Source organism: Pyxicephalus adspersus, chromosome 9, assembly GCF_032062135.1.
Source record: "Pyxicephalus adspersus chromosome 9, UCB_Pads_2.0, whole genome shotgun sequence".
Taxonomy (NCBI): domain Eukaryota; kingdom Metazoa; phylum Chordata; class Amphibia; order Anura; family Pyxicephalidae; genus Pyxicephalus; species Pyxicephalus adspersus.
Window position 1 is genome coordinate 64,965,353 of NC_092866.1, and position 27,629 is coordinate 64,992,981.

General features: G+C 44.5%; 1 protein-coding gene across 1 annotated transcript in view; it reads right to left on the reverse strand.

Moving 5' to 3' along the window:
* Positions 1-554: 554 nt before the first annotated feature.
* SWAP70 (switching B cell complex subunit SWAP70) overlaps positions 555-27,629 on the reverse strand; it is a gene marked incomplete at its 3' end in the record, with an annotated part of 29,858 nt that continues 2,783 nt past the window's right edge. The window contains 9 exon segments of the mRNA XM_072422325.1: positions 555-753; positions 2,722-2,888; positions 3,314-3,421; positions 3,785-3,966; positions 6,082-6,190; positions 6,632-6,778; positions 9,283-9,510; positions 15,360-15,533; positions 23,990-24,130. Coding sequence (XP_072278426.1) covers positions 555-753; positions 2,722-2,888; positions 3,314-3,421; positions 3,785-3,966; positions 6,082-6,190; positions 6,632-6,778; positions 9,283-9,510; positions 15,360-15,533; positions 23,990-24,130 — 1,455 coding nt within the window.

Below are 27,629 nucleotides of genomic sequence, written 5' to 3' on the forward strand. Positions count from 1 at the left end.
CCCATGTCTATAATGGATCTTGGACCTCCCCTGGTCATCAGCCCCCCCCATGTCTATAATGGATCTTGGACCTCCCCTGGTCATCAGCCCCCATGTCTATAATAGATCTTGGACCTCCCCTAGTCATCAGCCCCCATGTCTATAATGGATCTTGGACCTCTCCTGGTCATCAGCCCCCATGTCTACAATGGTTGTTGGTCTCCCTTGATCATCAGCTTCCACATCAGTAATGAGTCTTGGACCTCCCTGGTCATTAGCTCCATGTTTGGAATAGATGTTGCACCTCCCCTAGTCAACAGAGCTCATGCATATAATAGACCTTGGACCCACCCTAGTCATCAGTCCCCATGTCTTTTTTGGACCTTTGACCTCCCCTGGTCATCACCCCTCACATCTGTATTGGATTTGGGCCCTCCTTGTCATCAACTCATATATCTATGATGAACCTTTGACCTCTCCTGGTCTTCGGTCCCCATATCTATGGTGGATCATGAGCCTCCTTGTGGTCATCAGCCCCTATATTTATAGTCAGCTCCCAGTGGGCCTTCGTTCACCTCGTATTGTTCCAGGGCCGCTATTCGCTCCTTCTCCAGCTGTTCCAGCTGCTGCATGGCTTCCTGTAGGGCTTTCTCCTTTATCTCCCGGATAGTCTCCAGTTCCTTCTTCTCAGCCTCCGTCATCTTGATGGCCAGCTCCTGCTCCTGGTGCAGCTTCTCCAGCGTGGCTCTCTTGGCTGCTTCCTCCTCCAAAAGTCTGGGAAAGACAAAGTTACATAGTTAAGCAAGGTATAAAGATATTCGGGTCTATATTGTCTAATGAATTCTGGAATGTTTGATCGAAACGTAATCACTATAGGAGTGCCCCAGAATGGCACACACTAAATGATGCGGCAAAGTATTATTTTTAATAGGCACTATGTATAGGGGTATTTAAATAGATGCCAACTTCATATGTTAAATGTTTTTACTTTAATGTAAATATTACCCATAAAACTTATCATAATCACATATATATCTGAAACCAGAACAAGATTTGAACACAAACAGATGATAATCAGTTTGGCCGTTTAACAGTGCCACAATAAATGACGACGCATTTCGCAGATCATCGTCTGCTTCATCAGATCATGATACTTAGAAGTTGTATGGAAAATTACAAACATAAAAAATTATATTGTTACTTGAATTTTATTGGCATCCCACAGGTAAATATCATATGGAAAAGTCCCTCATGTCAAACATTCACCTTACTCACTACTTGAAAAGTCCCAGTGCTTTTAGCATACCATGTATACTCGAGTATAAGCTGAATTTTTCAGCACCCAAAATCAAGTCATCTATCAGCATTTCCCTCCCTCCTCTCTCCTCCACACCGGTGCCACTTGTTGCGCTAATGTTTGGGGGGGTTAAGCCCTAACCACAAGCCCACCCGTACCCCTCATTTGGGCATCTGTTTTTACGATGCCCAGGATTCAACCCGGGGAACTCGGCTCTGACGATTCTGCCTGACTGAATGAAAGCACAGCATGGGCAGATCAGGGATGATGGAGGGTGGGGTGTCAACACCCCGTAGGAGGACCCGGGCAGAGAATGGTTTGAATCTCTGCCCCTACTGAGCATCTTGTGCATGTGAGAGTCCTGCATCCTGCCATAAAAGGTGGGAATATAACACACCAGCTTCTCCATTCTAAATCAACGGACACTGGAAGCTGCATTCATCTTATCTTTCCCTATAAGAAGTTACTACAACTTAATTATGCCAAATTCAGGCAACCTAGGCTTATGCTCGAGTCATCAATTTTTCTTGGTTTCTTAGGTAATATTAGGTACCTCAGCTGATATTGTGGAATATAGCTCAAGAAATAACCTCTGAACCATCCCTAGCTATTTAGCTAGGATGCCTGGTATTTGACTCCTGGCTTGTGACCTGACCTCTCTTGCTTGCAACCTGCATTGGCCCCGGCCTTCCTTGACTTCCTTGAATTCTTTTGCTTAGTGATTTGGTACCATGTATTATCCTGCCCACGCTGGTGTGCTCAAGGGCCAGAACCTGGCAGCAACCAGCAGTGCAGCATCTTCACCACTAGAGGCTCTGGAGAAGACTTGGTTACTGCTTAGACTCTGAGCCTTGGTCCTTCTCAGGGCTCACACCACCTCTGTGCAAGCCATAGCGCCCCCTAGAGGCTTCGTCTCCCTAAGCGTTACAATGAGGTTTGAATTCACCGCCAATAGTTTTGGTAGGTGTTTGCTGCTCATCAAATTCACAAACTAGTATAACCTAATAGCCAAGGTGACAAACCAGCCACCAGCCCACTAAATACCCTGCTTTTTGAAAGGTGACAAGGGAAGATTCACCCATTACCACTTTTCATTTGGACTTCAGATCCCAACACCCCTTTTCCCTCATCTCCATATTATAAGGGGGAGATGTAATTCACATGGGTGAACCGGGCAGGACTGATAACACGGCTTTAAATTTCAATGCAAGGAGCTCATTAGGTTTATGTCGGGATCATCTAATATTCATTGCATCTATTGAACAGATTTACAAAAATACCTTTTATGGAATATTAAAAAGAAAAGGAGATAATAAGAGAAGTTCAGTTATTTTTAATGTACAGCGCTGCGTAATATGTTGGCGCTATATAAATCCTGTTTATTAATAATAATAATAATAATAATTTTACATGCAATTCAATCCTTGTGCAGACAGCGCCCTCACCTGGCCTGTAAGAGCCTTGCATTTTCCTCTTCGAATCTGGCTTGTTTCTCATCGTCCAGCGCCTCCTGCAATCGATGATACATTTCTTCCAGCTCTCGCACCCTTTTTAAATATTGCTCCAATTCTGAGGATTTCTGAGCTACCTTCACCTCCATTTGTTGCCGTATCTACAGAATACCAGAGAGGGGTCACATCATTGTATCATGCTGAGCGATATTCTGAGCCATTTCAGGCTGATGAGAAACTACCTGCAATGGGCCTGATTTACTAAAGCTCTCCAAGCCTGGAGAAGATAGATTATCATAGGAGAACCTGGGTGATCCAGTAAATCTGGAATGGATTTCTTAAACTCATTTGCTATTATTTGGATAATCCTGGCCCAGATCTTTTCTAGGTTTTCTGGATTGCCCAGGTTCACCCATAATAGTATCTATAATGATGACTCTCATTGATACTCTGCTTTCTCCACCCATCAGCATGCACATTGTACGCCTCCTTCATTACACTCAATTCAACCTTCTTCATCAGTTCTACACGAAGGGAAAATATATACTAGAATTTTCTGCCTTTCCTAGACCCCTCTAATAATTACCGATTGTTCCCGTTCCAGCTCCTCTCTGAAACGGTCCTGTAACTCCATGTGCGTGTCTTGGCGTTTTTTCTCTTCTTCCACGGCACGGGCGGCGGCTTCCTTCAATTGCTGCAAAAACAAACACACAATGACCTCCATGGTTTGCACTTCCTGTACCTCTCCAGAAATGTCTGCACCCCATTGCTCTAGATCTAATTCCTATAAGTGACAACAATGGATCATGCCCCAGGACTATGGGAAGATGGTTGTCACCCTATAACAGGAAATACCTGGCCAAGGTCCTTTATGGCAGGATCACAAGAATTATTTTTTAAGCAAGCTGAAGTTGAAAACCACCTTAAAAGAACATGTTGGGGCATATGGGAGATAGTGGGGTCTACATATTAAAATAATACCCCCCCCCCATTGAGAAAAAACATTTTAAAATGGGGTCAAATCAACATCCAATCTATGGCCAGATTATCCCCTCACCATTCTCATCATCTCCAGCTCCTGCTGTTTTGTCTCGTTGGACATCTGGAGGTCCTTCATCTTCTGCTGCAGCTCCTCCTGCTCCGCTTGCAGTTTCTGCCGCATTGCTTTCCGTTTCTGGCGGGCGTCCCTGTGCGGGGAGGGGATCCCCATCTTCCGAAGATTCACCACCGTCTGGATTGCTGCAGAGAAACAAAAATCCAATTTAAAAAGGAAAGCAGATGAGGCAGAAATATGGCAGCTGCTTTATGGGTGCAGGTTATGGGGACACCATCAAATCACTGGACCTGGAATAAGCATGAGTATTTCATGTGATAGGATTGGAGCCCCCCCATCCCTGAAGAAGGCTTGGAAGACACCTAACTACTAACATAGAATTATTCATGTTGGATATCCAAGTTTAAAACTTTAATCATTAATATGGAGTTGCCCCCATGACATCCTTTACTGTACTGGGAAGACTTTCCATAAGATTTTGGAGGGTGTGTGTGGAAATATGCCTCCATTGGTGAGGTCAAGTACTGATGGTGGGGATTTACCCCCATTGGTGAGGTCAGGTGCTGAGGGTGGGGATTGGCCCCCATTGGTGAGGTCAGGTGCTGATGGTGGGGATTTGCCCCCATTGCTGAGGTCAGGTGCCGATGGTGGGGATTTGCCCCTAGTGGTGAGGTCAAGTACTGATGTTGGGGATTTGCCCCCTATTGGTGAGGTCAGGTACTGATGTTGGGGATTTGCCCACATTGGTGAGGTCAGGTGCTGATGGTAGGGATTTGCTCTCATTGGTGAGGTCAGGTACTGATGGTGGGGATTTGCCCCCATTGGTGAGGTCAGGTACTGATGGTGGGGATTTGCCCCCATTGGTGAGGTCAGGTACTGATGGTGGGGATTTGCCCGCATTGGTGACGTCAGGTGCTGATGATGGGAATTTGCCCCCATTGGTTAGGTCAGGTACTGATGGTGGGGATTTGCCCCCATTGCTGAGGTCAGAAGCTGATGGTGGGGGTTTCCCCGCATTGGTGACGTCAGGTGCTGATGGTGGGGATTTGCCCCCATTGGTGAGGTCCGGTGCTGATGGTGGGGATTTGCCCCCTATTGGTGAGGTCAGGTGCTGATGGCAGGGATTTGCCCCCTATTGGTGAGGTCAGGTACTGATGTTAGATGAGAAGACCTGGCTCACCATTCCAATTCACCCCAAAGGTGTTCAGTAAGGTTGAGGTCAGGGCTCTGTGCAGGACTCTCGAGTTCCTCCACACCAAACTGGTGACCCCATGTCTTTATGGAGGGGGCTTTGTACCCGGGGGCACAGTCATGGGGGGGCAGAAAAGGGTCTTCACCAAACTGTGACCACAAGGCTGAAAGAGCCCAATTGTCTTCAATGTCTTTGTATGATGGGGGGTTACCAGGACCCCTCATTGGGGTCACCTTAACTCCATTTGGAATGGAGGGGGGGATCCTACTTGCAGCCATATAGTTAGGTATCATTTTGAGGTCTTTTCATATTTTGTGGTGTATGAAGTCCTAACAGCAGCACCGTCTATATTTAGAGTTTCCTGAATATTTTGCTGTAGTTCTGGGCATAGGTGTAGGATAGGTATTGGTGGTGGGAGGGGTGATTGGGTCCCTATGTCGGGGTTTTTCAGTCTTTGTGTCCACACTGGGGAAATTCTCCCTGCTTGTTTTGCTATCTGTTATCAATGGGGCTAAAAGTGACAGAAAAATCTGTATGCAGCACATATGTGAATATTATGCCCCATATACCTGCCAATCTCCCCTCCCCCCTTCCCTCCACCATTGCTGCCATAATCATCTTCACCTGGTCTAATTCCAGGTCTGGTTGGGTCAGGATGATGTATTTCCCGCACATGCGCACCCGAGTTACCCAATCCTGGCATGGCATTGCATCATCACCATACACCAGGCTACACATGAGATTAATAAAAAACGCCAACAGGCAGCAAGCTGTTCAGCAACTTCATATTCCCTTCTGTCGTGTAAAAAGCTGATCAGCAATTTTATGACAGCAAAGTTTATTTCCTCTTTAATAAAATATTTCTGAGCTATAAATATCAGTGAATGTTTTCACACAGCAGAAATATCTGACCACAGATAGCGGCCTCGGGGAAAAAAGAATTCTGGAAATCCCCTAAACTTTTATAGCACAAGAAATGGATGAAAATTGGGGTTAAGTTTAAATGTCATGGATGCAAATACCTTCCCAAGCTGGGAACAGGGGTACTAAATGATACCCCAAACACTACAGCCCCCCAGTCCATGTAAATGTAATAAATTTAATTCACCCTGAATCCATTCCTGTTTCTTCTTCTTATCGGAGGCGCTGATCTCATAACTCTTCTCCACGCATTTCACAAGGAAAAGGCATTTCTTGCCGTCTCTGTCCGGTAAAGACTAAAAATAAAAGAAATTCAAATCTGAAATTTAATCTGATTACATTTGGCTTTTTCTGGTTTATTCTTCGCCCCCTCATCAACATGCCAATTAAACCAATCATTGAATAAAAGTTTATTATATATTCAAATGTTTTTTTTAATTTGGAGTGGGGAAGTGTGCAGCCTTTTTGGGGGTTTTATAGCTCCCCCTACTGGTGAGATTGGAAATTCTTTCCAACGGCAGCACCCACAAAAAAACTTTTTAGAAAGTTCTTCTTCTTCTTTTTTAGGGAGTTTATGCTTTTCTGCCCTGGTGACAAGGGATGTGCAGGTGTCACACACATGAAATTATGGTATTTATCAGCTATGGTCAAAAAACATGAAATTTAAGTTGCTGCTATTTCCATTTTTTTATCTGGAATTCTGCTTTAGAGTAAAACGTTTGCAGTCGGTTTGTTACCTCTACACAACAGTTTGGGTCCAAGATGATGTCTCCCTTTTTGTCCTTCAAGTCCTCGCTGACATAATAGGTCATGACATTCGGCTTCAGGACAAACCAGCGCTCGGTCCAGTTTTTCCTCTTGTGGCCCTTTTTCCAGAGATAGCCCTGCAGAGAAAAAACAAAAAATGGTACCAAGAGAAAATCGAGCAATTCCAAGCCAGGAGAGGAGCTGGAACAACAAGCTGGAAAAAATGGAGAAAAGACAGGCAAGTTCACTATCCATCAGGCTGTTAGGGGACCCAATTGTCCCCAATAGGAGTAAACAATGTCCCTGCATCAGTGGTGAGAGGGAAATATACCCCCGGTGCCCCCCTCCCTCATTTTCACCCCCAACATGGTGCACTGGCTATGTCATAAAACTAAACAGGCACTGTCAGGCCAGAGGTCATTCAAAAATACACTCCCAGGTGCTGAAATGCTCTAGCCTACTTATGTGTAAACCCATGTTTATTATGCACTCATTACCCATGCACTATGGTGAGGAAGTGTCATTACTTTGTTTCTTTTTTATTTTGATTTGATATTCAGTATCTTTAAGTCATTGTAATTCTCAGATTGGCCAATAGAGGTCGACAAAGTCCAATGAAAAATACCATTGAATTTTCTTTGCTGGCTCCAAGTTACACCATGGACATGTGACTTCAGGAATTATATTTTGTACCCTTCCTTCCAGTTTAAGATATTTTTTTTGTTGATATATCAGATCTCCTCATTATAACCCTCAGGAAATCATCTTTATAATGAAACAAGCTTGCAAAGCCTTAAACATTTCTGAATTGTCTTCATGTGATGGGTTTACAAATATAAGTTGCAGTGTTGTATACCCTCATGTTGTGTAAAACATTAAAGCAGGGGTAAGCAAACTTTTTTGGCTACTAGGCCATTTTAGGTCAAGAAGGCACACTGGGCCAGACTCGCTCCCGTGTCCCGCGCTGATGGCTCTGCCCCCACCAGGAACACCTTTGAAGGGAAATCTCTCCGCTCCGCAATGCATATGGAAAGGGAATGTCCCCTTACCCCCACATGCAGCTCTGGAGCCACAGGTTGCCGACCCCTGCCGGCCGGGATTAGGCCTGATCGACCAGGGGGGGTTTGGCTGGAACGGACTACTGGCTAGGCCGTAACTGGCCTAAAGGCCCGGAGTTTGCTGACCCCTGCATTAAAGCCTTGTATGAGAATGTTTGTTGTATCATATTGTAGAGTGACCATAGAACATATTTCCGGGGTCAGAAAGGACTTGGAGATGGGGGTCACATATATTTGAGTATATAAACAGGTGTAGTGAACAGGTGTCCATTTTCCAAGTAAGTGGGGGGGGGGGGGGTCAGGTCTCCTTCCTATAGGTAGGTGAGGTGGTCAGGTGTCCCTCCTATTGGTGAGTGGGTGGTCAGGTGTCCCTCCTATAAGTAGGTGGGTGGTCAGGTGTCCCTCCTATAGGTAGGTGGGTGGTCAGGTGTCCCACCTATAGGTAGGTGGGGTGGTCAGGTGGTCGGGTGTCCCTCCTATTGGTAGGTGGGTGGTCTGGTGTCCCACCTATAGGTAGGTGGGGTGGTCAGGTGGTCAGGTGTCCCTCCAATAGGTAGGTGGGTGGTCAGGTGTCTGTCCATTAGGTAGGTGTGTCTGATTCCCACATACAGTACTTTACCTCATTAAGGTAGGTGCGTTGGTCTGGTGACCTCATACTATACACCACATAGGTAGGTGTATATAAATAAAATTTCTAAAACTGAGCTTCCTCATTCCGTCCACTTAAAAAGAAAAACTGAACAAAGTGAGCGCCTATGTAAGTCTGTGGCGTGATGTCACCATCGTTTTCTGGTGTTATCTGATAATTATAGGGATGAATTTCTTCTGTGTTTCACAAAACAGGAAGCGGCGTTCAGAGGTGGGAATGTGTCATCTACAGAAAACTATCTGCTCAGCTCAATGTAGTCAATCACCCTGTTCTGAGCTTCTATATACAAAGCTATTCAGTTTAAAGCTGAACCCCTGACTAAGTATTTGCCAAATACAGGAAGTCAGTTTATTCTTACTGGAATATCAGTGCTCTTTGCATATCCAGCATGAAACAATTTCTGATGTTTGCTTCTGTAATAGACCGGTCACTGGTGCTCTCTCTCCTTGGGCTTTGTGACTGGTCTTGTCTCCGCCCTCCCTATAGTTTTCTGCAGGCAGTCTGAAGTGGGTGGGGCCTTTTGAGCCCCTCCCACAGCTGTCTGTCTACATATGCTATGTACAGCACAGTGATATGAGCTCTCTGCATCCTTATTCTCATATAAAGAATGTTTTTGTTTGCAATGGGACACAGATAGTAATAATGTTTCTAATGCTAGAAGAGTATACCCACACTACACCCCCATCCCCTCCATCCCACAATGCAAAGGGCAGGGGTCATGCATTGCAGGAAGCAAAAGTTGTGCCATATTTCTAACTAAGGTTATCTTTCATGTCCAGGATTTAGGGGCCCATAGGAAGTACATGAGGACTGTGGTGCCACCTACAGGACACCTTAATATGCAAATGTATGCATCGGTCTGTACCGACAGGTAAAGTAGAAGGTAACCCGATGAAATGTGCTGACACCAAAGGTGATTGCAGCTTTTTCTCACCTGTTTTAGGACATCCAGCACAAGCTCATTGAAGACTTCATTGATGGCCATTGACACGGTGGTGAAGTCGGTGCCTTTGCTGAACGTCCCACTGCCAATCAGTTCGATCAGATCCCAGACACACAGACCGCTCTCCTTATTGGGAAGGCCAATTTTATAATCCTCAAACAGAGCTTGCTGCCAGCCGCTGCCCATTGCTTCCGCCAGTTTCTTCAATAAATATTCAATCTGAAAAAGCAACGAAAAATGGTAAATTGGACCAAAAATCAGAGATTTGTTCATAATATGTAATGTGTCTGTGATCACATGACATCATTCTACAGCAGTCTTTCACTGCATTGGCTCTGACTGATCACATGACATCATTCTACAGCAAGCTTTCACTGCATTGGCTCTAATTGATCACATGACATCATTCTACAGCAAAATCTCACTGCATTGGCTCTAATTGATCACATGACATAATCACATTCTCAGAAGTGAGCTACTATGATCCCAATTGATAGAATAACAATATGGGGGGGGGGGGTGCAAGACCCAATATTTTGCATGTGGAGCCCCCACTTCATATTTGTCCAGGGTGCCATTTTTGTAAAACTGATCTGGCCAGGTGGCAAACTCTACGCAAGCTTTTGGTTTGATGGCGTCGGAGCTTACACTCAGTGATCAGGTTTAGCAATTGTCTACTAGGTCTAAGTGAAGCATTATGGGAGGAGGTCACATGATGCCCATACCTGGGTGCACCTTTGGAGAAAAGGGAGTGGCAGAGGAGAATGGGAGGGCAGGGGGAGCCTTTATTGAATTCTATGGCTGATTCAACACCCCTATACCCCAAACTAGCCATTGGATTTTGGGCAGAGATCTCCTTTAATTCAAGCAATGAATCTTCCTCAATGGACTTGTAGGTAATGCGTGTAATTGTGCAACAGAGAACATGGCTGGAACGACCACAATTTACAAACCAGAAGTGACGAAATTCAATGGCGAGAGGAAAAAGTGCTACTTCAGCATTTTTATCATTGGGGATCATTTCCTGACGTGTTGTGAATTCTGCAGACGGATCTCGTGATGGAGACCAGATAATCAGTGCCCCCCTCCCCCCACCCATACATACAGCACAAGTGCATTATTCTAAAATGGAGAACTTGTTACATTGTATCTGATAAATATTACAAGTTATTTGTCAACCTGCAAATATTGCAACATTGTTACAAGTCCCTTAGCTGGTGGCCACTGGCCAGGTATTATATCTGCTTACCAAAACTTCCCCAAACTCTCTGTATGCAGATGGGGGGTTATATAAGGGGCAGCTCCAAGTAAATCCAGGGGAATTTACAAAAATCACTCTGCAAACACTGCATCCTGCCTATGTTTATTTTAAATAAGGTGCAAATATATTTTCAATATCAATCTTTGTGCCTGCATAATGTGTAGTGAAAGGGGTAACTGGTGGTTTCAGAAGCCCACGTAACAGGTGCATAATAGGATGCAAAGGACAGAGTTGTCACCCTAATACAGGAAGTAACTAAACAATTACATTAATGGCAGGATCACCAGGGATTTTTTAATTAGTTTCAGAAGTTTAAAAATGACTGAAATTAAGTTATGGCTGTAAGTGCCACAAACTGCGGTACTGTGACAACACAGGTGGAAAATGTATACATTGCTCTGTTCTTTCCCTTATTCTATTGGATAATATAGAGAGAATACATTTACAGGAGCCAATCAGAACAGGCGGATCATTCAGTGTATTTCATATAATAAAGCCACGTTTGTAGAAGTTTCCTCTCTGTGTAAGTCCCCTCCCATCTGATCTTAACAAAGATTTGCAGAAAAGAGGAAACCAAGAAGAGGAAACAGATGGGAATACAGGTTACATCAGCCTGATAAAGCAAACTGAAGATGTGTAGAATCGCCAGCTCAGGCAGGGTGACAGTTATTCACCGCTAATTACAAGGCTCCTTAAAGTGAATGTCTGATAACAAAAACTGCAAACACAGATATCTGTATATAAAGAAATGGGCTCTGCTATCTGCACCTCTGCACTGGTGTCACCACTCCATAGTCCAGGGCTTCCTAGCATGGGCTATACACAGTTCTTGGGGGTATACAAGCCCAATAATGGGGCTATAGGAACCCAAAGAGGGCAGCATGTGAACCTAATCATAGGGGCATGGGAGGACCTTAATGATGGGGGCATGGGAACCCAAAGATAGGAGTATAGAACCCTAATGGTGGGGGCATGGGAACCCAAAGATGGGAGTATAGGAACCTAATGATGGGGGCATGGGAATCCAAAGATGGGAGTATAGGAACCTAATGATTGGGGTATGAAACCCCAACAATATGGATTTGGGATCCTAACAATGAGAATATGAGAACTTATTGATAAAGGTAAATCCAGTGATGGGGGTACTAGAAACGATTAACCTGGCTATGGGAACCCTATGATGGGGGCATGAGAACACTGGGGTATGAAAACCCAAAAATAGGGATTTGGGAACCCAATGTGGGTGGTGTCTTAATCCAATGAGGGGGGTACTACAAACAAATGATGTGGGTTTAAAAACCTAATATTAGGACAATAGGAACCCAAAGATTGAAGTAGGGGAACAATTGGATATGACACCCCAATAATAGGGGTTTGGGAACCAAACAATAGAAATATGATATCTTAATGATAAGGGTAAAAGAACCCAATGATGGGGTTGTGGGAACCTATTGAGGGTGGTATCTGAATCCAATGAGGGGGCACTAGAAACTAATGATGTGTGTATAAAACCCAAATGATAGTGGTATAGAAAGCCAATGATGGGGGCATGGGAACCTAAAAAATGAGGTAAAAAAACAAAACTATATTTTGGGATTTGGGAACCGAAAAATGGAATGATAAGGGTAAGAGAACCCAATGATGTGGGTGTGGGGAACTGAGGTGGTATCAGGATACAATGGGGGGTAACTAATGATGTGTGTATGGGGACCTAATGATAGGGGTATTGAAAGCCACTGATGGTCATTTGGGAACCTAGTAATAGGGGTGTGGGAGCTCAACAATGGAGCCCTAAAAATCTAATGATTGGGTAATAGGTACCTCTGGAGCTAAAGAATAATGGAGGTATGGGTACCTAATGAAGGTGGTGGGGGAAACCAAAATAGGGAATATAGGCCTGTGAATGTTAAATTGAAATGTAATTCTCTGCATTATTGATCTCAAATTCAAAGTGAAGCAAAGGATGACCATTGGGACCTTAGGGTTCCTCTGCTGATGTCCATTTCCTGCTCATACAATAAACTGCTGACTTCACAGATTTATTATTTTGGGTTTTTGCTGCTCTTGTTGGGATGGGGCAGTGTGACATCTGCAGATCCCCTGGCTGTGGGGTATCCAATCCATGATTTCATTACACTAAAATTCACCAGTTGTGGCCAGTTTGTGATTTTGGTTGTTTTTGTATTCTCATGAAACATATTTTGTATCTGACGTCATTGGAAGACATTCTGGCCCCTGGGAAGATGATGATGTTCTGAAGCTTGGCAGGGGGGTATATAGGGCCACTTTGTAAAGTGATGGGGGGGGGCACTGAACAAATGCTCCTAATTCATTTGTATGTTGTGTGTTTGTCATGGAAAATCTCAGCAATCAATAAACAAAGGCAATAGCACATTGTGAAATCTCGTTACGGAATGATTTGACCTTTCATTCGGTGGTTTTTCAGGACAAAGAAAGAAAATCTAATCTTGTAACCAGAGATTTGGACCAATTGTGAATGACTTCACTGCTGACTGACTGTTTACTGCCACGAATCCCCAACTCCCTACTGTCATGTGACCCAACTCACCAGACTGGAGATTTCACACAAATATAATTGTGCTACAGAAGGAAATATCAAGATGAATGTCTAATGATCTGAATGATTCAAAATCTGGTTCAACAGCCTAAAACCTTTTGTATGAACCCCTGAACATACCATTCTCACAAAAACTGCTAGGAGAAAGGACGGGGGGTCTGTGGGAACATGGCAAATGTCAAAAAATCCTGTTGATTTTCCTTACTATATTTTAAATTTTACTTTTCTCTTTGGACATGTTCTTACATATCTTCAGCCCCATTCCACAGAAATATTAGTGACAATACGATCTTCACAAGCCATGTGAATTTGTGAAATAGTATATATATATATATATATATATACACACCATTTCAAAAATTTAAATATATAAAAATTTTAATGTTTTTTACATTCCATATTTTTACATTTCACTACAAATATTATTTTATAAAAATCTTATATCCTGTAAACCTCTATACAATGAAGTTCAGCCATGGAGAGCGATGAGAGCAGCACTGGGAGGTTAATTTCATGAAAATATAAACTCAAGAAGCTTGCTGATTGGATAAGAGGACATAGAGAGCAGAAGGTGAACTGTTGTTGCTCCTTTACCCTCCTATCCAATCATAGATGGTCATAGATGGGGGGAGGGGTGACAGAGCTTTATTTGCAGCCGGACTATAAATCTGGGGATTAAATGTAAAATGATCCAAACATCGCCCATATGTGTTATTTATCTGTGGATTTAGTTATCAGGATCTGAATTCCTGACCATCTGATATTGATCCCCCCTTGTGTCATGCTGAATGTTTTGCTGCCTTTATCTGTTTCAGGTGCTTATTTAACTCTTTCAAACCTTTGAATCTGCAGCATTATCACTATGAGATCCACTGCTCGGGTTAATAAACTTCCAACTGACATATAACTGACATATGACGGCCAGAGACACTCGTTCTGTTCTGTGTTCTATTTACTTTCAAATTACCAAGCAAGCATCAGAAAAAGTCATTGGGATCCTTCTTAAATGCTGGTTTTCCCCTTTTGTGCAGGTCACATGACTAATATCATGGCATTAGTCACATGGTCTTTCAAAGAAGAGGAGAGCTGTTCAGGCAATGCTGCTGATTGGGCAGACTGATAACAGTCCCTGGACAATATCCCAGATTGATTTTCAGGCTAAATAAAATTGTTGTAAACCTTTGCAACAGCCAAACTACGAAAGTTTGTAATCGGTTCCAATTATTACTGTAATAGCAAAATGTAATCATTATTCTGGTGGCAGTTTGTTACATTGGCTCTGACTGATCACATGACTTAATTCTACAGCAAGCTTTCAATACATTGGCCCTGACTGATCACATGACTTCATTCTACAGCAAGCTTACAATACATTGGCTCTGATTGATCACATGATGTCATTCTGCAACAAGCTTTCACAACATTGGCTCTGACTGATCACATGACTTCATTCTACAGCAAGCTTTCACTACATTGGCTCTTACTGATCCCATGACATAATTCCATGCCAAGCTTCCTCTATAGTAGCCCTAAATGATCGCATGGCATCATACATGCTTTGATCATTTCCAGGTAAACAAGTTATTAATAATTCTGAAGCAATGTTAGGTTGTCATGTGACCCCCCAGGGCCCGCGTTGGGATAAAGTCATCATTCAGAGCAATTCACTGATAACGGGCGTTGTTTGTGTAGTGCTGGGGTCCGGTGTTATCGGGAGTACATTGACCTTTATAGACTCTGCACTTCCTCTTCATGTGACAAATTGAGCTCAATAAATAAAACAGGGAATATGACATTCCCTCAAACATTCACATGGATCGGGGAATGTTTGAAGGAATGTCAGATTCCCCGTTTTATAAATAGAGCCCAATGTGTTTACAGACTAATACACACATCAGCCATATAAAGGAACCCAATACACAGAGACACGATGGGAATCATTGCTAATATCTATATGACGACCCCCAATATTATAAGATCATAAAATATCCTAAAGTGCGCCTCTAAACCTTTCCCGGGAACTCCGACTCTTCAAGTTACAATGTTTCAATTATCCTATAAAATGATTTATTAAATCCGCTCATATGTCACTTTCCCTGGTTCCCCCCTTTCCTCTTCATCAGAATGCTAGGAAGCCGTGGGCAGCTCATAAAATGAGGTGTCAGTAAGTTATGTGTAAAATAAATCATGTGCCCCCCGCCCCGCCCCGGGCCAGTCTGTGACACTCACCTCCTCAGGGACGATGGCGAGCGGGTATTTATCATCAGCCAGGAAATTAAAGATACACCACACCTTGAAGGCGCTGTCCTCACTTATACACAGCGGGCTCCGGACCAGATACTTCTTGGCGCAAAGCGTCCAGCACATCCTGTAGAATTCCACCTTGTCAAAGTCTCCTTGTACCTGGGAAACAAAAAGGAACAACGATATCAATCTGATCATCAAAAAGACAATCGGGTCAGAGAATTATTATAAAAAAGTGAGCTGAGCTCATTCTACCCAAAGAGCAAATTTATTTTTGTCATTAGCATCATGTTATTTTACTCAGGTACCTGACACTAATCTAAGCAGTTTTAGTGGTTACAAAAAGCACCAGCATCAGGCTCCACCCCCGAGGGGCCTTGTCTAATTAGAGGAGCCGGTAGAACATAAAATAATTTTTGGAGGTGCTAAAAACTGAATCCAGGGACTTTTTGCTTTAAAGCAAGAATGCTAAATGCTTACTTTGCTGTACCACCCATCACACCCATCTAGCACTGAGCAAAATTAGCAACATATTAATGCCAGGAGATCATGTGACTTTGACTTCAGCCATTTACTGCAGTGAATTAACTGCTAACTGAATATTATATTGAATTTATTCTAATTGTGAGAGGGCTTCCCATGTGACTCCTGTGCTATGCAGCCTCCCTCTCATGCTGCACTGTGGGAGGAGCTCCACTAAGCTCATAGGGGGAGAGGGCGGGGCTGGAACCAGGGAACACATCAGTAGCATATTTATTTAAAGAGGATGGGAACTAACAAGCCTAGGATTTTGGGGATGGCCAGTTGGCCTCTACGGAGGCTGGGCCATCTAAGCCTTTTTAAAGACAATGTTTGTTTAGTGTTTTTCTTTTCCCTATTTTCTTTATTATAGTAAAAAAAAGTGGGCCTGATTTAATAAAGCTCTTCAAGACTGGAGTAGATAGACTATCACGGGAGAACCTGGGTGATCCAGCAAACCTGGAATGTGTTTAGTCCAAGAATTTGATTTTTAAACAATCTATTCCAGGTTTGCTCAATCACCCAGGTTCACCCATGATAGTCTATCTTCTCCATCCTTGAATAACTTTAATAAATCAGGCCCATTTATTAGAACTCCATACTTTAATCTGACATTAACACACAGGGAAACATTTAGACAAACTGGAGCCTTGAGCAAATATGAAGTAAGGGGCCTCAATACACAGCATGCCAGCTCTATTCTCCTGGCATTTGGGGCCCTGGGCAATTGTCCAGCTTTATCTACCCTACAAGAAGGCCCTGTACACAGACAAGTCAATGAGTAGGAGCGGTGACCCCTCCCACAGATTTCAATCAGCTAAAGTCAGTCTGAAAGCGAGCAGCTGCTGTACTGTCCAAAGAAGCATTCCATAGTACTGAATGGAGTATTTTATGTTGAAAAGGAAGTAAAACAAATACAAGAGAATACATTGTTCAAAAAGAATTTTAATGGCGCACTGTAACGGGTAATTGGATTGTGTTTTTAGGACGACTCCGGCTGGCTGGTAATCTCAGAGAAGGTAAATACAGCTTGGCAGAGATCACCGATAGTCTGAGTGCTGTTTTCAGTCTGATGTCTATTTTTACTTTGGGAAAATCCCACATTTGTCTCATAAACAAAAAGAAATTCTGAGACAATAAAAAGAAACCTCCTTAATGTAGGACCTCTACTAAACATATCCGAAGCTTTATGATATGTTTTACTTTGCTGTCTGAGGACAGGTTCTCTTTGTTGTGTGGTGTTGAGTATTTTCATTTCTTGTATGATGCCAAGTTAATTACAATTATCCAAGTGCCACTTTATAAAGTACAAAAAACATGTACGCCTCTCCCATCCCCCAGTGGGGTTTGCAGTTTATTGCAGCCAATGGTTCTATGGAACTCTAGGGGGTCCTCAAGGTGTTGCTGGAGGTTCTCTTACCTGAACTGACCTCTTATCTCGCTTCTATAGCTGCAGGTCCAATGTCACTTGGCAGAGCCCATGGCATGACGCCAATAATCTTTTACCTGGTAGATCATTATTGCAGAAAGGGGCAGGCGATGATCCATGTGCAGTAAAATATATTTACCTGATCACAGCCAATAAAGATTGCCAAAGATCAACCGGAAGAGGGAGAATTAAAAGAAGATGGCAGCAGCCAGTGTTGGAACGCAGACAGGTGAGTTGTCCAGGTTTAGTTACGCTTTACCTGTCACTGAATCACTGAATTGCACAGGTGCAGCTCGGCAATGGTTTCCGGATATCAGACACATCTCAGCTTCACCTGCGGCTGAACTCCCATGCAAGCGCTACGTCCACAAGAAAAGAAGGAAGATAATGGCGGTGAATGGGACAGGTGAGCATGCTCAGGGGTTGGTTCCCCTTTAAGGGGGGATTTTCCGACCACCAATGTAAGGGGGGAATTTCTCCTTCTAACCTCCAATCAATTAGCAGAGGTTCCTGGAGATCTAAAAAATAGAAGGGTCCCTTCTGGGGTGCAAAGGAAAGGCTGCTCTATTGTCTCCGACATTATAAGAGCCGGTGAGCCACTCCAATATAAATGCAATTTTGTAAAACTGTTTGCATTTCCCAAGACCCGTAGGAATGATCCCATGCCAACTTTTTGAAATTGTCAGGTGATGGTCTAGACCAGAGGTGGCTAACGTGTTGGCTCAGGGGCCACAATGAGTTGTAAAATTTGACAGATGGGCCAGGCCAGTATCAGATGAATGGAGAGTGTTTATATGAACTTATATAAACTACGCGTAAAAGCAGGTAACTGAAAGTAAAAGAAAACATTCATTCACATTACATTACATTTCATTGGGAACATTGTTGTTGGTCACCTTTTAGCCAGTGGACAATTTTTGTACCAATATTTCAGGGGCCGGATTGAAAAGCCCAATGGGTCGTATTTGGCCCACGGGTAGTAGTTTGCCCATGCCTGGTCTACAATAGGACGAATACATCTCTTACACTGAGATGGCACAGATATAATACTGACACACACCGCCATATTACAGGTTGGGCATGTTGGCACCTGGGTGTATCTTGCTCATGCCAGGGGCGAGCGTTCCTCATTTTTAGAAGTCTTTTAATCCTCTAAAGGAAAAACCTAATTTGTATTCTGGCTGCAGACTGCCAGTAAGTTAACCGTGTCATTAAAATTCCACATACCTATAAATAATGCCGGGAACAAACTATGGGCCATGGGGGGGGGGGTTACTGGGAAATAAAGGTAAAACGTTTTATTTGTAGAAGGGTTAATAACGAGGGGTCAGCACATTACCAATAGCAGAATAAGAGGTGGGACAGGAATTTTAAGAGAACTTTTATCTCCCTCAAACACCGGTTCTGAACCGGCAGACTTTAATCCGGGCTCCGCGCCAAGGTCCCTCCGACGTACAATACGCTCACTGTTGACCGAAAGCTCATTTCCTTTTCTCTAAAATCAATAATTCATTTGCATCTGTGACAAGGAAGAGCTTTCTTCAACAGCTTGGCGCGGATCTGCGGCTCCCCAATAAAACGGGGGGCTTTCAGGAGCAAATTCCGGAGCCACAGTGATCCGGTGGCTTGTGACTACTGCAGGAAAAGATGGGAAAGGATCAGCAAATGGCAATAAAATGTTTCAACAAGTATAACAAGACAAAACATTTTGATTTGAAATCTCTTAAACCAATGGAAATCTGGAATACAATATTGCCTTTGATCCTGCCAATTAATAGGACCTAAAAGCTCTGGTGGGGTCACCCTTGCCATACAAAGTACCCCTTGAATGTGGGGAGAAATCCTGAGGGTGCAGATCACATAGAAAGCACAGGCCTAATAAGGTTTATTGTTCATCAAATGGTTGGGCACAACATCTGAGGCATTTCGGGGGTCTAACCTCCCCCTCTTCATCATTGTTTAAATGGGTTGCCAATGTTTTTATTCAAACACCTAAGCCCACATAAAAGGGAATGCTCCGATCCCAAAATGCATTGATTGTTGTGTAGCGAATAAAGTTTTCATTGCTGCAGTGAACATGTGGGCATGTGTCCCAAGTGAAAGCAAATTAACAAAACTGTATGTTTTTGTAATGTGGTAGGAAACCCACGCCTGTTCCATGTAGATGGTGTTCTGGATGAGATTTGATTTAGGGTTCTAGTGCTGGAGTGCTAGCCACCGAGTCTCCTTATCTACTCATGGGGGGGGGGGTAGAATAGCGCCCTACCCGCTGACTAAGCTCCGGATTGTGGGCTGGCCCTACATTGTAAAGAGGGACATTCGAGAGCTGTGATTGGTTGGGCAGTGAAGAGAAGAGGCATTGGTGGTCACATAAGGGGAAGGAACTTTATTATTAATGAATACCATAAGTATTTAATCTGATTCATCCCCGATGAATAGTGTTGTTACCAAGATAGGTGAAGGAATCGGTGGACCAATAGGAATATGTCACAAGTGAAACAAGCATGTCTTCTTATGTCATTAAGGATTTGTAAAGCCACCCACCAAATTATTAAGTCCATGGTGATGGTATTATCTCTGAAACTGCTGGAGGAGTCAGAAGGGGTGGGAAAATGTCTCAAGTGAAAAAAAAAATGTAAGCCCTGTCAGCTTTCAAAAGTTTCTAACTTTACTTTGTCTTTTATTTACAAGCATTTTTTTTTCACTTTGTTCCTATTGGTTCTTCTAATGGAAGGCCAGTATTAAATCAAATAACATTGTGTGCAATGGCTATGGCTGGATAGGGACACAGAGAGGCGTTTCAGCATTTTGCGGACTTCATTATCCAATTACATGATTACACATGATTGGGTGTTCTTTGTAAAGTGAATTTTCACATAACCTCACCTTGTTCACTAACATTTGTTAGAATTCACTGTGCGAAGTGAATGTTTTCCACTCTTTTAGTAAATCATCCCTAAAATATGCTGAGACAATAACGGGTTTGTCTGGAGTTTTTTTTTTCATTGTAGTCTTTTACATCATCAAAAACATCCCCGGGGAAATTCTGCAGCAAACACAGAATACCGATCCGGTGAGTTCAGGTGAAGGAGCAAATACCGCAGAAAGCCTGGAACTTGTTACAAATATGCAGCTATGACGTGCAAACCGGTTGGAGAAGGAACACAGCAACGTGAAGATATTTCCTTCCGCCCCATTGGTGTCATTTCTGTTGTCCCCACTGGGGAGATTCACTCTTAGTACTGTGTCAGTGAAACAGAAAGTGAAAAGAAAGCCAGAAATTTAGAAATCTCACAAGAACAGGAAGTAAGAAGAAATCTTTCAGTGTGGTCACCCCTTCCAGTAAAGGGGGATTGGTGAGGCATCCCTAGAAGATTCTTCAGACAGCCATGGAAAGTGAAGAAACGCCAACCATTGGTTATGCCTAGGGGATGATAAGTAAAGCCAATTACATGGTGGTCCTTGTTTGCTTCTTCAACAAAGACCAACATGGCTTCCATAAACTGCAAACCCTATCAATGTTCCCTGAGCCTGCGGGACATTATTCCCATGTGTCTAGTGTATGATAAATAAAGCCAATTACTTATTGTAATTCCTGGCTCCCCCAATAGTTGGCGCTCTGGGGTGAAAGTGGGCTCATGGCATCTTAATGTACATTGTAGGACCACTGGTGACACCAAATAGCTGCAACCAGTTGGGCAATGAAGAGGGGTAGTTGGATTGCTCTTCAACATTCCAAGAACAAGTTGAATGGAACTGACTACCGCTGGCTCCACCATAACTTGAACCTACCACCTATGGCCAACATGGCTGCCATGAACAGCAAACCCTATCAATGTGCCCTGAGCCTACAGGACATAGAGCATATACGGGCTGGTCTAATATCAGATGGATGAAGAGTTTGTATGAACTGATTGATTGCCCAATGGCCATAGTTTGCCCATGCCTGGTCTAGGGGATGTTAAATTACATTAAATTAAATTAAATAAAGCCAATTACTTGTTGTAATTCCTGGCTCCCCCAATAGATGACGCTCTTCTCTGTTGTACGAGACTCCTGGGGTGTAAGTGGGCTCATGGCATCTTAATGTACATTGCAGGACCACTGAAGACACCAAAGAACTGCATTCAGTTGAGCAATGAAGAGGAGTAGGTTTGGGTGGGGGGGTCCAAAAGGAAATGGTGCCGGAGTGAAGACAAAGAATTGTCCAGTGCACAAAAGGAGCAAGGTCCAGTGCTGAAGAGTTAAACCTCCGTGCTTGGACCAGAGGTGGTTGTTGAATGTAAATTTGTTATGTCATTTAGAACGTGGCGTGTCCCTCAATGGCCTTGGACAATCGGCGTCTCCCTTGGCACCTTCCATGGAGGTTGGATAACCCAAGAGGGTAAAATTTCCGGGTTGTGTTCCCGACACTCACTGAAGGCGATACTTGGATGGGTCTTCAACATTCCAAGAACCGCTTGAATGGGTTTGACCGCCAATGGCTCCACCATGAGCTGGCCCATTGGGAACCTTCCACCAATGACCAACATGGCTGCCATGACCAGCAAACCCATCAATGTGCTCTGAGCCTGCATAGGTCCGTGTGTCACACCGCCAGAAACTTGCCGACACAGCCAGACTTTCCGAATGGTTTGTCTGCTCACATGACACACGGCTGAATTAGTCTGTGAAGTTCCTCCGATTATTTTTAGAACAATGAAAACATTTCTTTGGAAATCCTTTATGATGAAGGAAGATGAGGACGGCCGCAGAGAATCCAACTCATTGAAAGAAACCGAAGAGCCTGACAAAGTGATGCTGCTGGGGGAGGGGATGAGGATTGGTCATTATATTTATAATGAAATAACATAATAATGAAAACTGGGCACCCATTGGGTAACTACACCCTTGGGCCACCCCTGGGGTCCCACCATCCAAATCGTCCCTATATGACCTCTGTCCAGCAGGATTTCCTTCAAACCTATAGACAATTTGTGTTTTATAGTATGAGAGTTCTTGTAGCATTTAGTAATAAATAATATCAATGGAATTTATTATTAGTTGTATAATATTCAATGATTTACCCAAAATCCAGCATGGGGTTCAGGTGGAGCCTGGTGTCACCCTCATGTCTCGGGGATGTTGAAGTTGCAGTAGTTTGAGTCTTCTCTTATATCAAATATCTTATAATACACATGGGCACACACATGTGCAGACCTGGGGCCCCCAGCACAGATCTGACCGGTCCCAAAAAGAAATGATTAAATGGCGCATAAGGAGAAGTTACATGGCATGATATGACTTGATGATGTCACTGCTGTAGGTGATGACATCATCACTCGTCATAAAATTAAGAGACCCTAAAATGAATAAATACAATTTGGTGGTCACAGTGAGCCCAATGTCCACAATTCACCGTATTTGAGCACTTTCACCCGTGAATCTAGCACATCTCCCGATCCCTCGGACAATACGATTCTGGCACAGAGATGAAGTTTATTTGAGATTTATTTCTGTGCTGAGCTTATCTCATCTTATCGTATAATCACCAATAAACCAGAAGCACCGTCACTTCCTCATTGCTCAGAATCTGTTTATGGTGCCGGGATGAAGAAGAGCCAACATAACGGGAGATTTTATGCTGTGTGGACACAAATATACAATGGGATCACCCAGAAATCTGCTGTCCATCGGCCCAGTGCCCACATCTTGGTGATGATACCACCCAACATTTGGGGGCACAGCCAGTAATCATCCGGTGGGGCGCTGTGCCGTAGCATAATTAGCCGCTGGCCTGCGCCATGTTTGGTGGATTATTCACTCCCAGCCGCAATCTTTACCTGGGAAAGGTTTGGCGACACCCAAACGTCTCCAAATCGTTGGACCCACCCAGGTGATGGAGCCGCTGTGGCCCTTACACCATGTAGGGGCCAAGTTTAATCAGCTTATGTCAACCTTAGCTTAACATAGGTGGCAAGGGGCCAATCATCAAAGGCAACGCTCCCATGAAATAAACAATCCAGGCTACCTGTGCCAGCTTGGCACACCTGGCTGCCCCTATAATTCCTGGAATGTGATCCAGGTGAAATAAATCCATTGTGTTCCTGAGCTCCGTCCTGCACCCTCCGGATATGCCATGAGGACGGCGGCCCCAATTGGCATCAGGAACAGCTTCGGTCCCACGGTAAAGCAGTGTGAAAAGCCTACTGAATCTGTCTGCATTTCCAGGTGATGTCACTGCAATGTGTGGTTCCCGTTATGAAATATTACCGGGCCCCGGCACATTCACAAATATTGGGTTACAGTACGTAGCTAAGAAAGCCTCAGGAGGGCAGGAAGACTACAGGTCACATGACATGGGACTTTTTTGTTTAAAGTATCGGCACCAGTGGTGTGATGTAGTACAACCATACAGGGGCAGACATAGGAAGGTGCACGGGGGCCCCAGACCATTCCTAGCCAACAAAGACCCCATGTCAGTTCTTCGGGGGCGGGCCTAATTAGGTTTCACACTGAGGCCCTCTGGTGGCTACGTCCTGCACTGCAGCCCTACCACCTCCTTATAATGTGCCCCCTGATTTCTGTATTCCTCAGGGCCACAGGGCAGATTATGGAAACAATGAAAGCTGCGAACATCTGACCCCCACATACACTGCTGAATATTCCCATGGAGGACGGCACTCACCTTGTCCAGAATGAATTTGTTGAGGTAAGGCATGTACCCCTGGTTGGACACCGGACCCTCATCATCGTCCCTGAAATGTTCTTCCAGGGCCACCGGATCATGAGGAACATTGAGCAGCGTGCAGAGGTTGTGTGAGAGAACCTGCAAAGACAAGGAAAGGATTTCATTAGCTTATAGTGGAGTACAGAACAAGGCAGACAAGGCAACTGCAAACCTTTCCCAGCTGCAGCCCCATACAGACATCAGATCACTGTTGCTGGAAATGATCTCTTTCAGGAATGCAGGGATGGTGGGAACTCCTTATAATGGACATAGCAGACCCCAGAGCACCGCCATGAAATGAAACATTTCTGTCTACATGCACAGGCTTCCCCCGGCTCTGCACATCATTGCTCTGAACCGCCTTCCACACCTGCAGACCGGATCTGTACAACTCGAGACGGCTCGTCCACTTCCCAGGGGCCAGGGATGGGACACGGTGACAACTAAGAAGCATAAATGGGGAGACAGGGACAGAGCGTTGTCACCCTAATACAGGAAGTGCCTGCACCCTCATGGCAGGATCACCAATGATTATATTAATAATAATTACAAAGATTTCCTTATTTTTCCTTTTTCTATAAATCGATTCGGATTGGCCGCATCCCAACCCCCACATCGGTCACTCTGGGTGGGGTCAGTCTCCCCTTACTGGAAGGTTGGGACGCAGGGAGTGACGTGGCCCATTCTTCTCCCAGAGGAAGTCGGTCCCTCCTTGTCGGGGACACAACGGGGACAATGAGACCAAAATAACTCGGAGGTCTGAGCTGGGCGACATCGAGTCACCATTAATCATCCCTCATCCTCCCTGCCAGGGACGCCGAATGTTCATAAAGCTCCGGGAAATCTGCCAAATCCTCAATTCATCTACGGGAGATGACTTACCTGGCGAGGGGTGGGTATCCCTGTCCATCCAGACTCAAGATTCATACAGCTCTGCCATGCAGCACAGGAATTTTGCCCCGGGGCAGATAAGTGCTGAGTGTGCGCTGTGCATGCCGGGCTGGATGTTGGTGAAATATTCCGGCTTGTAGAACCGGTCCATCGGCATTGTCAGACCCCCCGGCACTCCAACTCCATCAATACCTGGAGTCACACAGGGTGCATGGGGGGGCAAACTGGGGGGGCAAAAAATTCAGGAGGTGCCAAGTGAACCCGCAAAGGTTTAATACCAACCAGAGGATCTCAACAGAAGGGGGCCCCCCCCCCATATCCCAGGATTCACCCCTCCTATATCCGCCATCTTTTCTCTGCCATAATGTAGCGCGGTCCTGCCAGCAAAGTTCACCTTCTTTTCATATCAAAGAAAACTTTCACAGTAAATGAATCATTAAGTAAATACATCGGATTCTGCATTCACCTCAAATCATTGCGGCCTGAGATTGAACAACCAATCAGAATTGATGCTGTACACACAGAGCACAGTGACCCGCCCCTCCCCCATAGAGCAGAAAGCTGCTGTGTGTATAGCAATCATTCATCCATCACTGGAAACATTCACCAAGGATCATCTGCAGCAGCAACGTTACATCAACATTACATTCATTGTCATCCATGTCAAGATTCACCCAGTGTATACACAAAATTCACATGTTTTTCACATTGGATTAAATAAGATAAATATGAATCAGGAGTAAAAGGTGATTCACACATTTTCTAAATGAATCCAAGTTGGGTGAATCTTGGGTGAAAACATTTTTAAAGATCATAGCACAATTATACAGGAGCAGAGGTATAAAAAAAAATGTTCCCATCGGGGAGATTTCCTCATTCACAGAACAAACAAAACGTATTCATACGGGGTTTACATTCACCCTGGGGGTGTACACAGATGGGATGATTGACGGGTGATGGGTGAATGAATGAATGAATTCTGTACACAGCTCTGTTCTATGGAGGGCAGCAGGGGAGATGAGCGAGTGGCGCCCTGCTCTGCTCTCCTCCATAGGAATGCACAGAGGTTGTTCCTGATTGGTCCACCATGGCTGATTGATGAACGTGGTTGGGTTCATCTGCATTCACGCAGCATAAGACTCAGTTTTGTACATCGGTCATTAAGTGGCATGCTGAGACTTGTAGTTCCACCATCACCTGAAGCCCATTCTCTTCTCCCCAGCACTGCAATACGATACCGCAGGGGATGAATTGGTGGAATTGTCACCCCTGTCCTTGAATATCCCTGTGAATGGAATTGTGTGTGATATGCGATCTGTTGTCCTATACGCAGCACAATGACGCTGCGGGGAGGCTCATGCATTATAAATTCCCATCATTCACTGCCATGTGCGGAGTACAAACTGCTACAAACTTCCGTTTTATCTGCAGCGAAACGTTCACATTCTAAAGTTTCCCACTTTCAGGTCAGGAGAACGGCTTCCGCACCCCGGAATGTGGATATAGAAAGGGGGCAGACATAGCCAACAGTGGGCCCCTGGGCAGAACTGAATTGGGGCCCCTCCTCGCTGAACTTACTTGGGGCCCCAATTGCTACCCCTTGTGGGTAAGAAGGGCCCTTGTGCAATGGTGACTCAGGACACCCCTGGTTCTGAGTCCGCCATCCCGATCTCTCTCCCGAGCTATGGACAGTCGACTAATAGAAGATTAGTGGGAGGGCTCAGAGGGGGTGGGAGTTCTCTAAGACTGTCCAATCAGTAGGGAGCATGAGCTTTGCTGATTGGTGAGGTCTAGCTGTGATTTATCAGGGGTGTGTCAGACCTCTGCAGAGAGACCACTGCTTCCACACTCAAAGCTATATAACATTTCGATATAATATGTAAGGAGCAACCAAATGGGGAATGATAAATATCTCCGCACAGTTTCACACATCCGTCACCCAAGCACATTGGTCGGCGCGCCGGTACCCAGAGATCTGATTGGCAGTTAGAGATACAAGATGGCTTCCTTGTGGCACAGCCAATTATTGGGGTTTCATAAGGAGTGATGGCAGATTTAGCTTTTTCACACAGGTGAATGTGATAAGTGGATTCCCGGCTCATCTGGCACGGATTGTTTGTTGTACGGTCTCTGTGATACACCCACCAGCATTATTTTTATCCCTCGTTTTACCCGATGATAATTTCATAACTTCCTCTTCTTGTGAAGGGTTATGGTAACAGCCTCACGCTCCGGCTTGTGAAATCTGCAACACTCTGCACTCCTGGCCCCGGGCCCTATGCTGTGACATGTATTACAACACATTGGAACATTCTCCATTCACATAACGGCAACACCGGCACCTTGGACACCAATCCGTGACACCGATCTGTGCACCCCCTGCTGTACAATGCCCTGTGTTGTCATGTTGCTGACACACTACCCCTTGGACCTCTGCAGAGAGGCCGCTGCTTTTACACAAAGCCAGGATCCCCTTCCGCAGCACGCTTCCCAGGCTGACCAATCAACACCAATCAACTCAACTGGCTACTGAGTGTCAACACATTTCAGGGAGTTAGAGGGCAACTCGCTTCTTCAGGGCTTATTGTGAGAGGATGGAGGGAAAATAGCCAAAATGATTGGAGGCCTCCCATTGGCTGCTTTATACCCCCATTGATGTATTTGCAGCCAACATTGTTACTGGCCCCCCAATGGTAGAGTTGGGCCC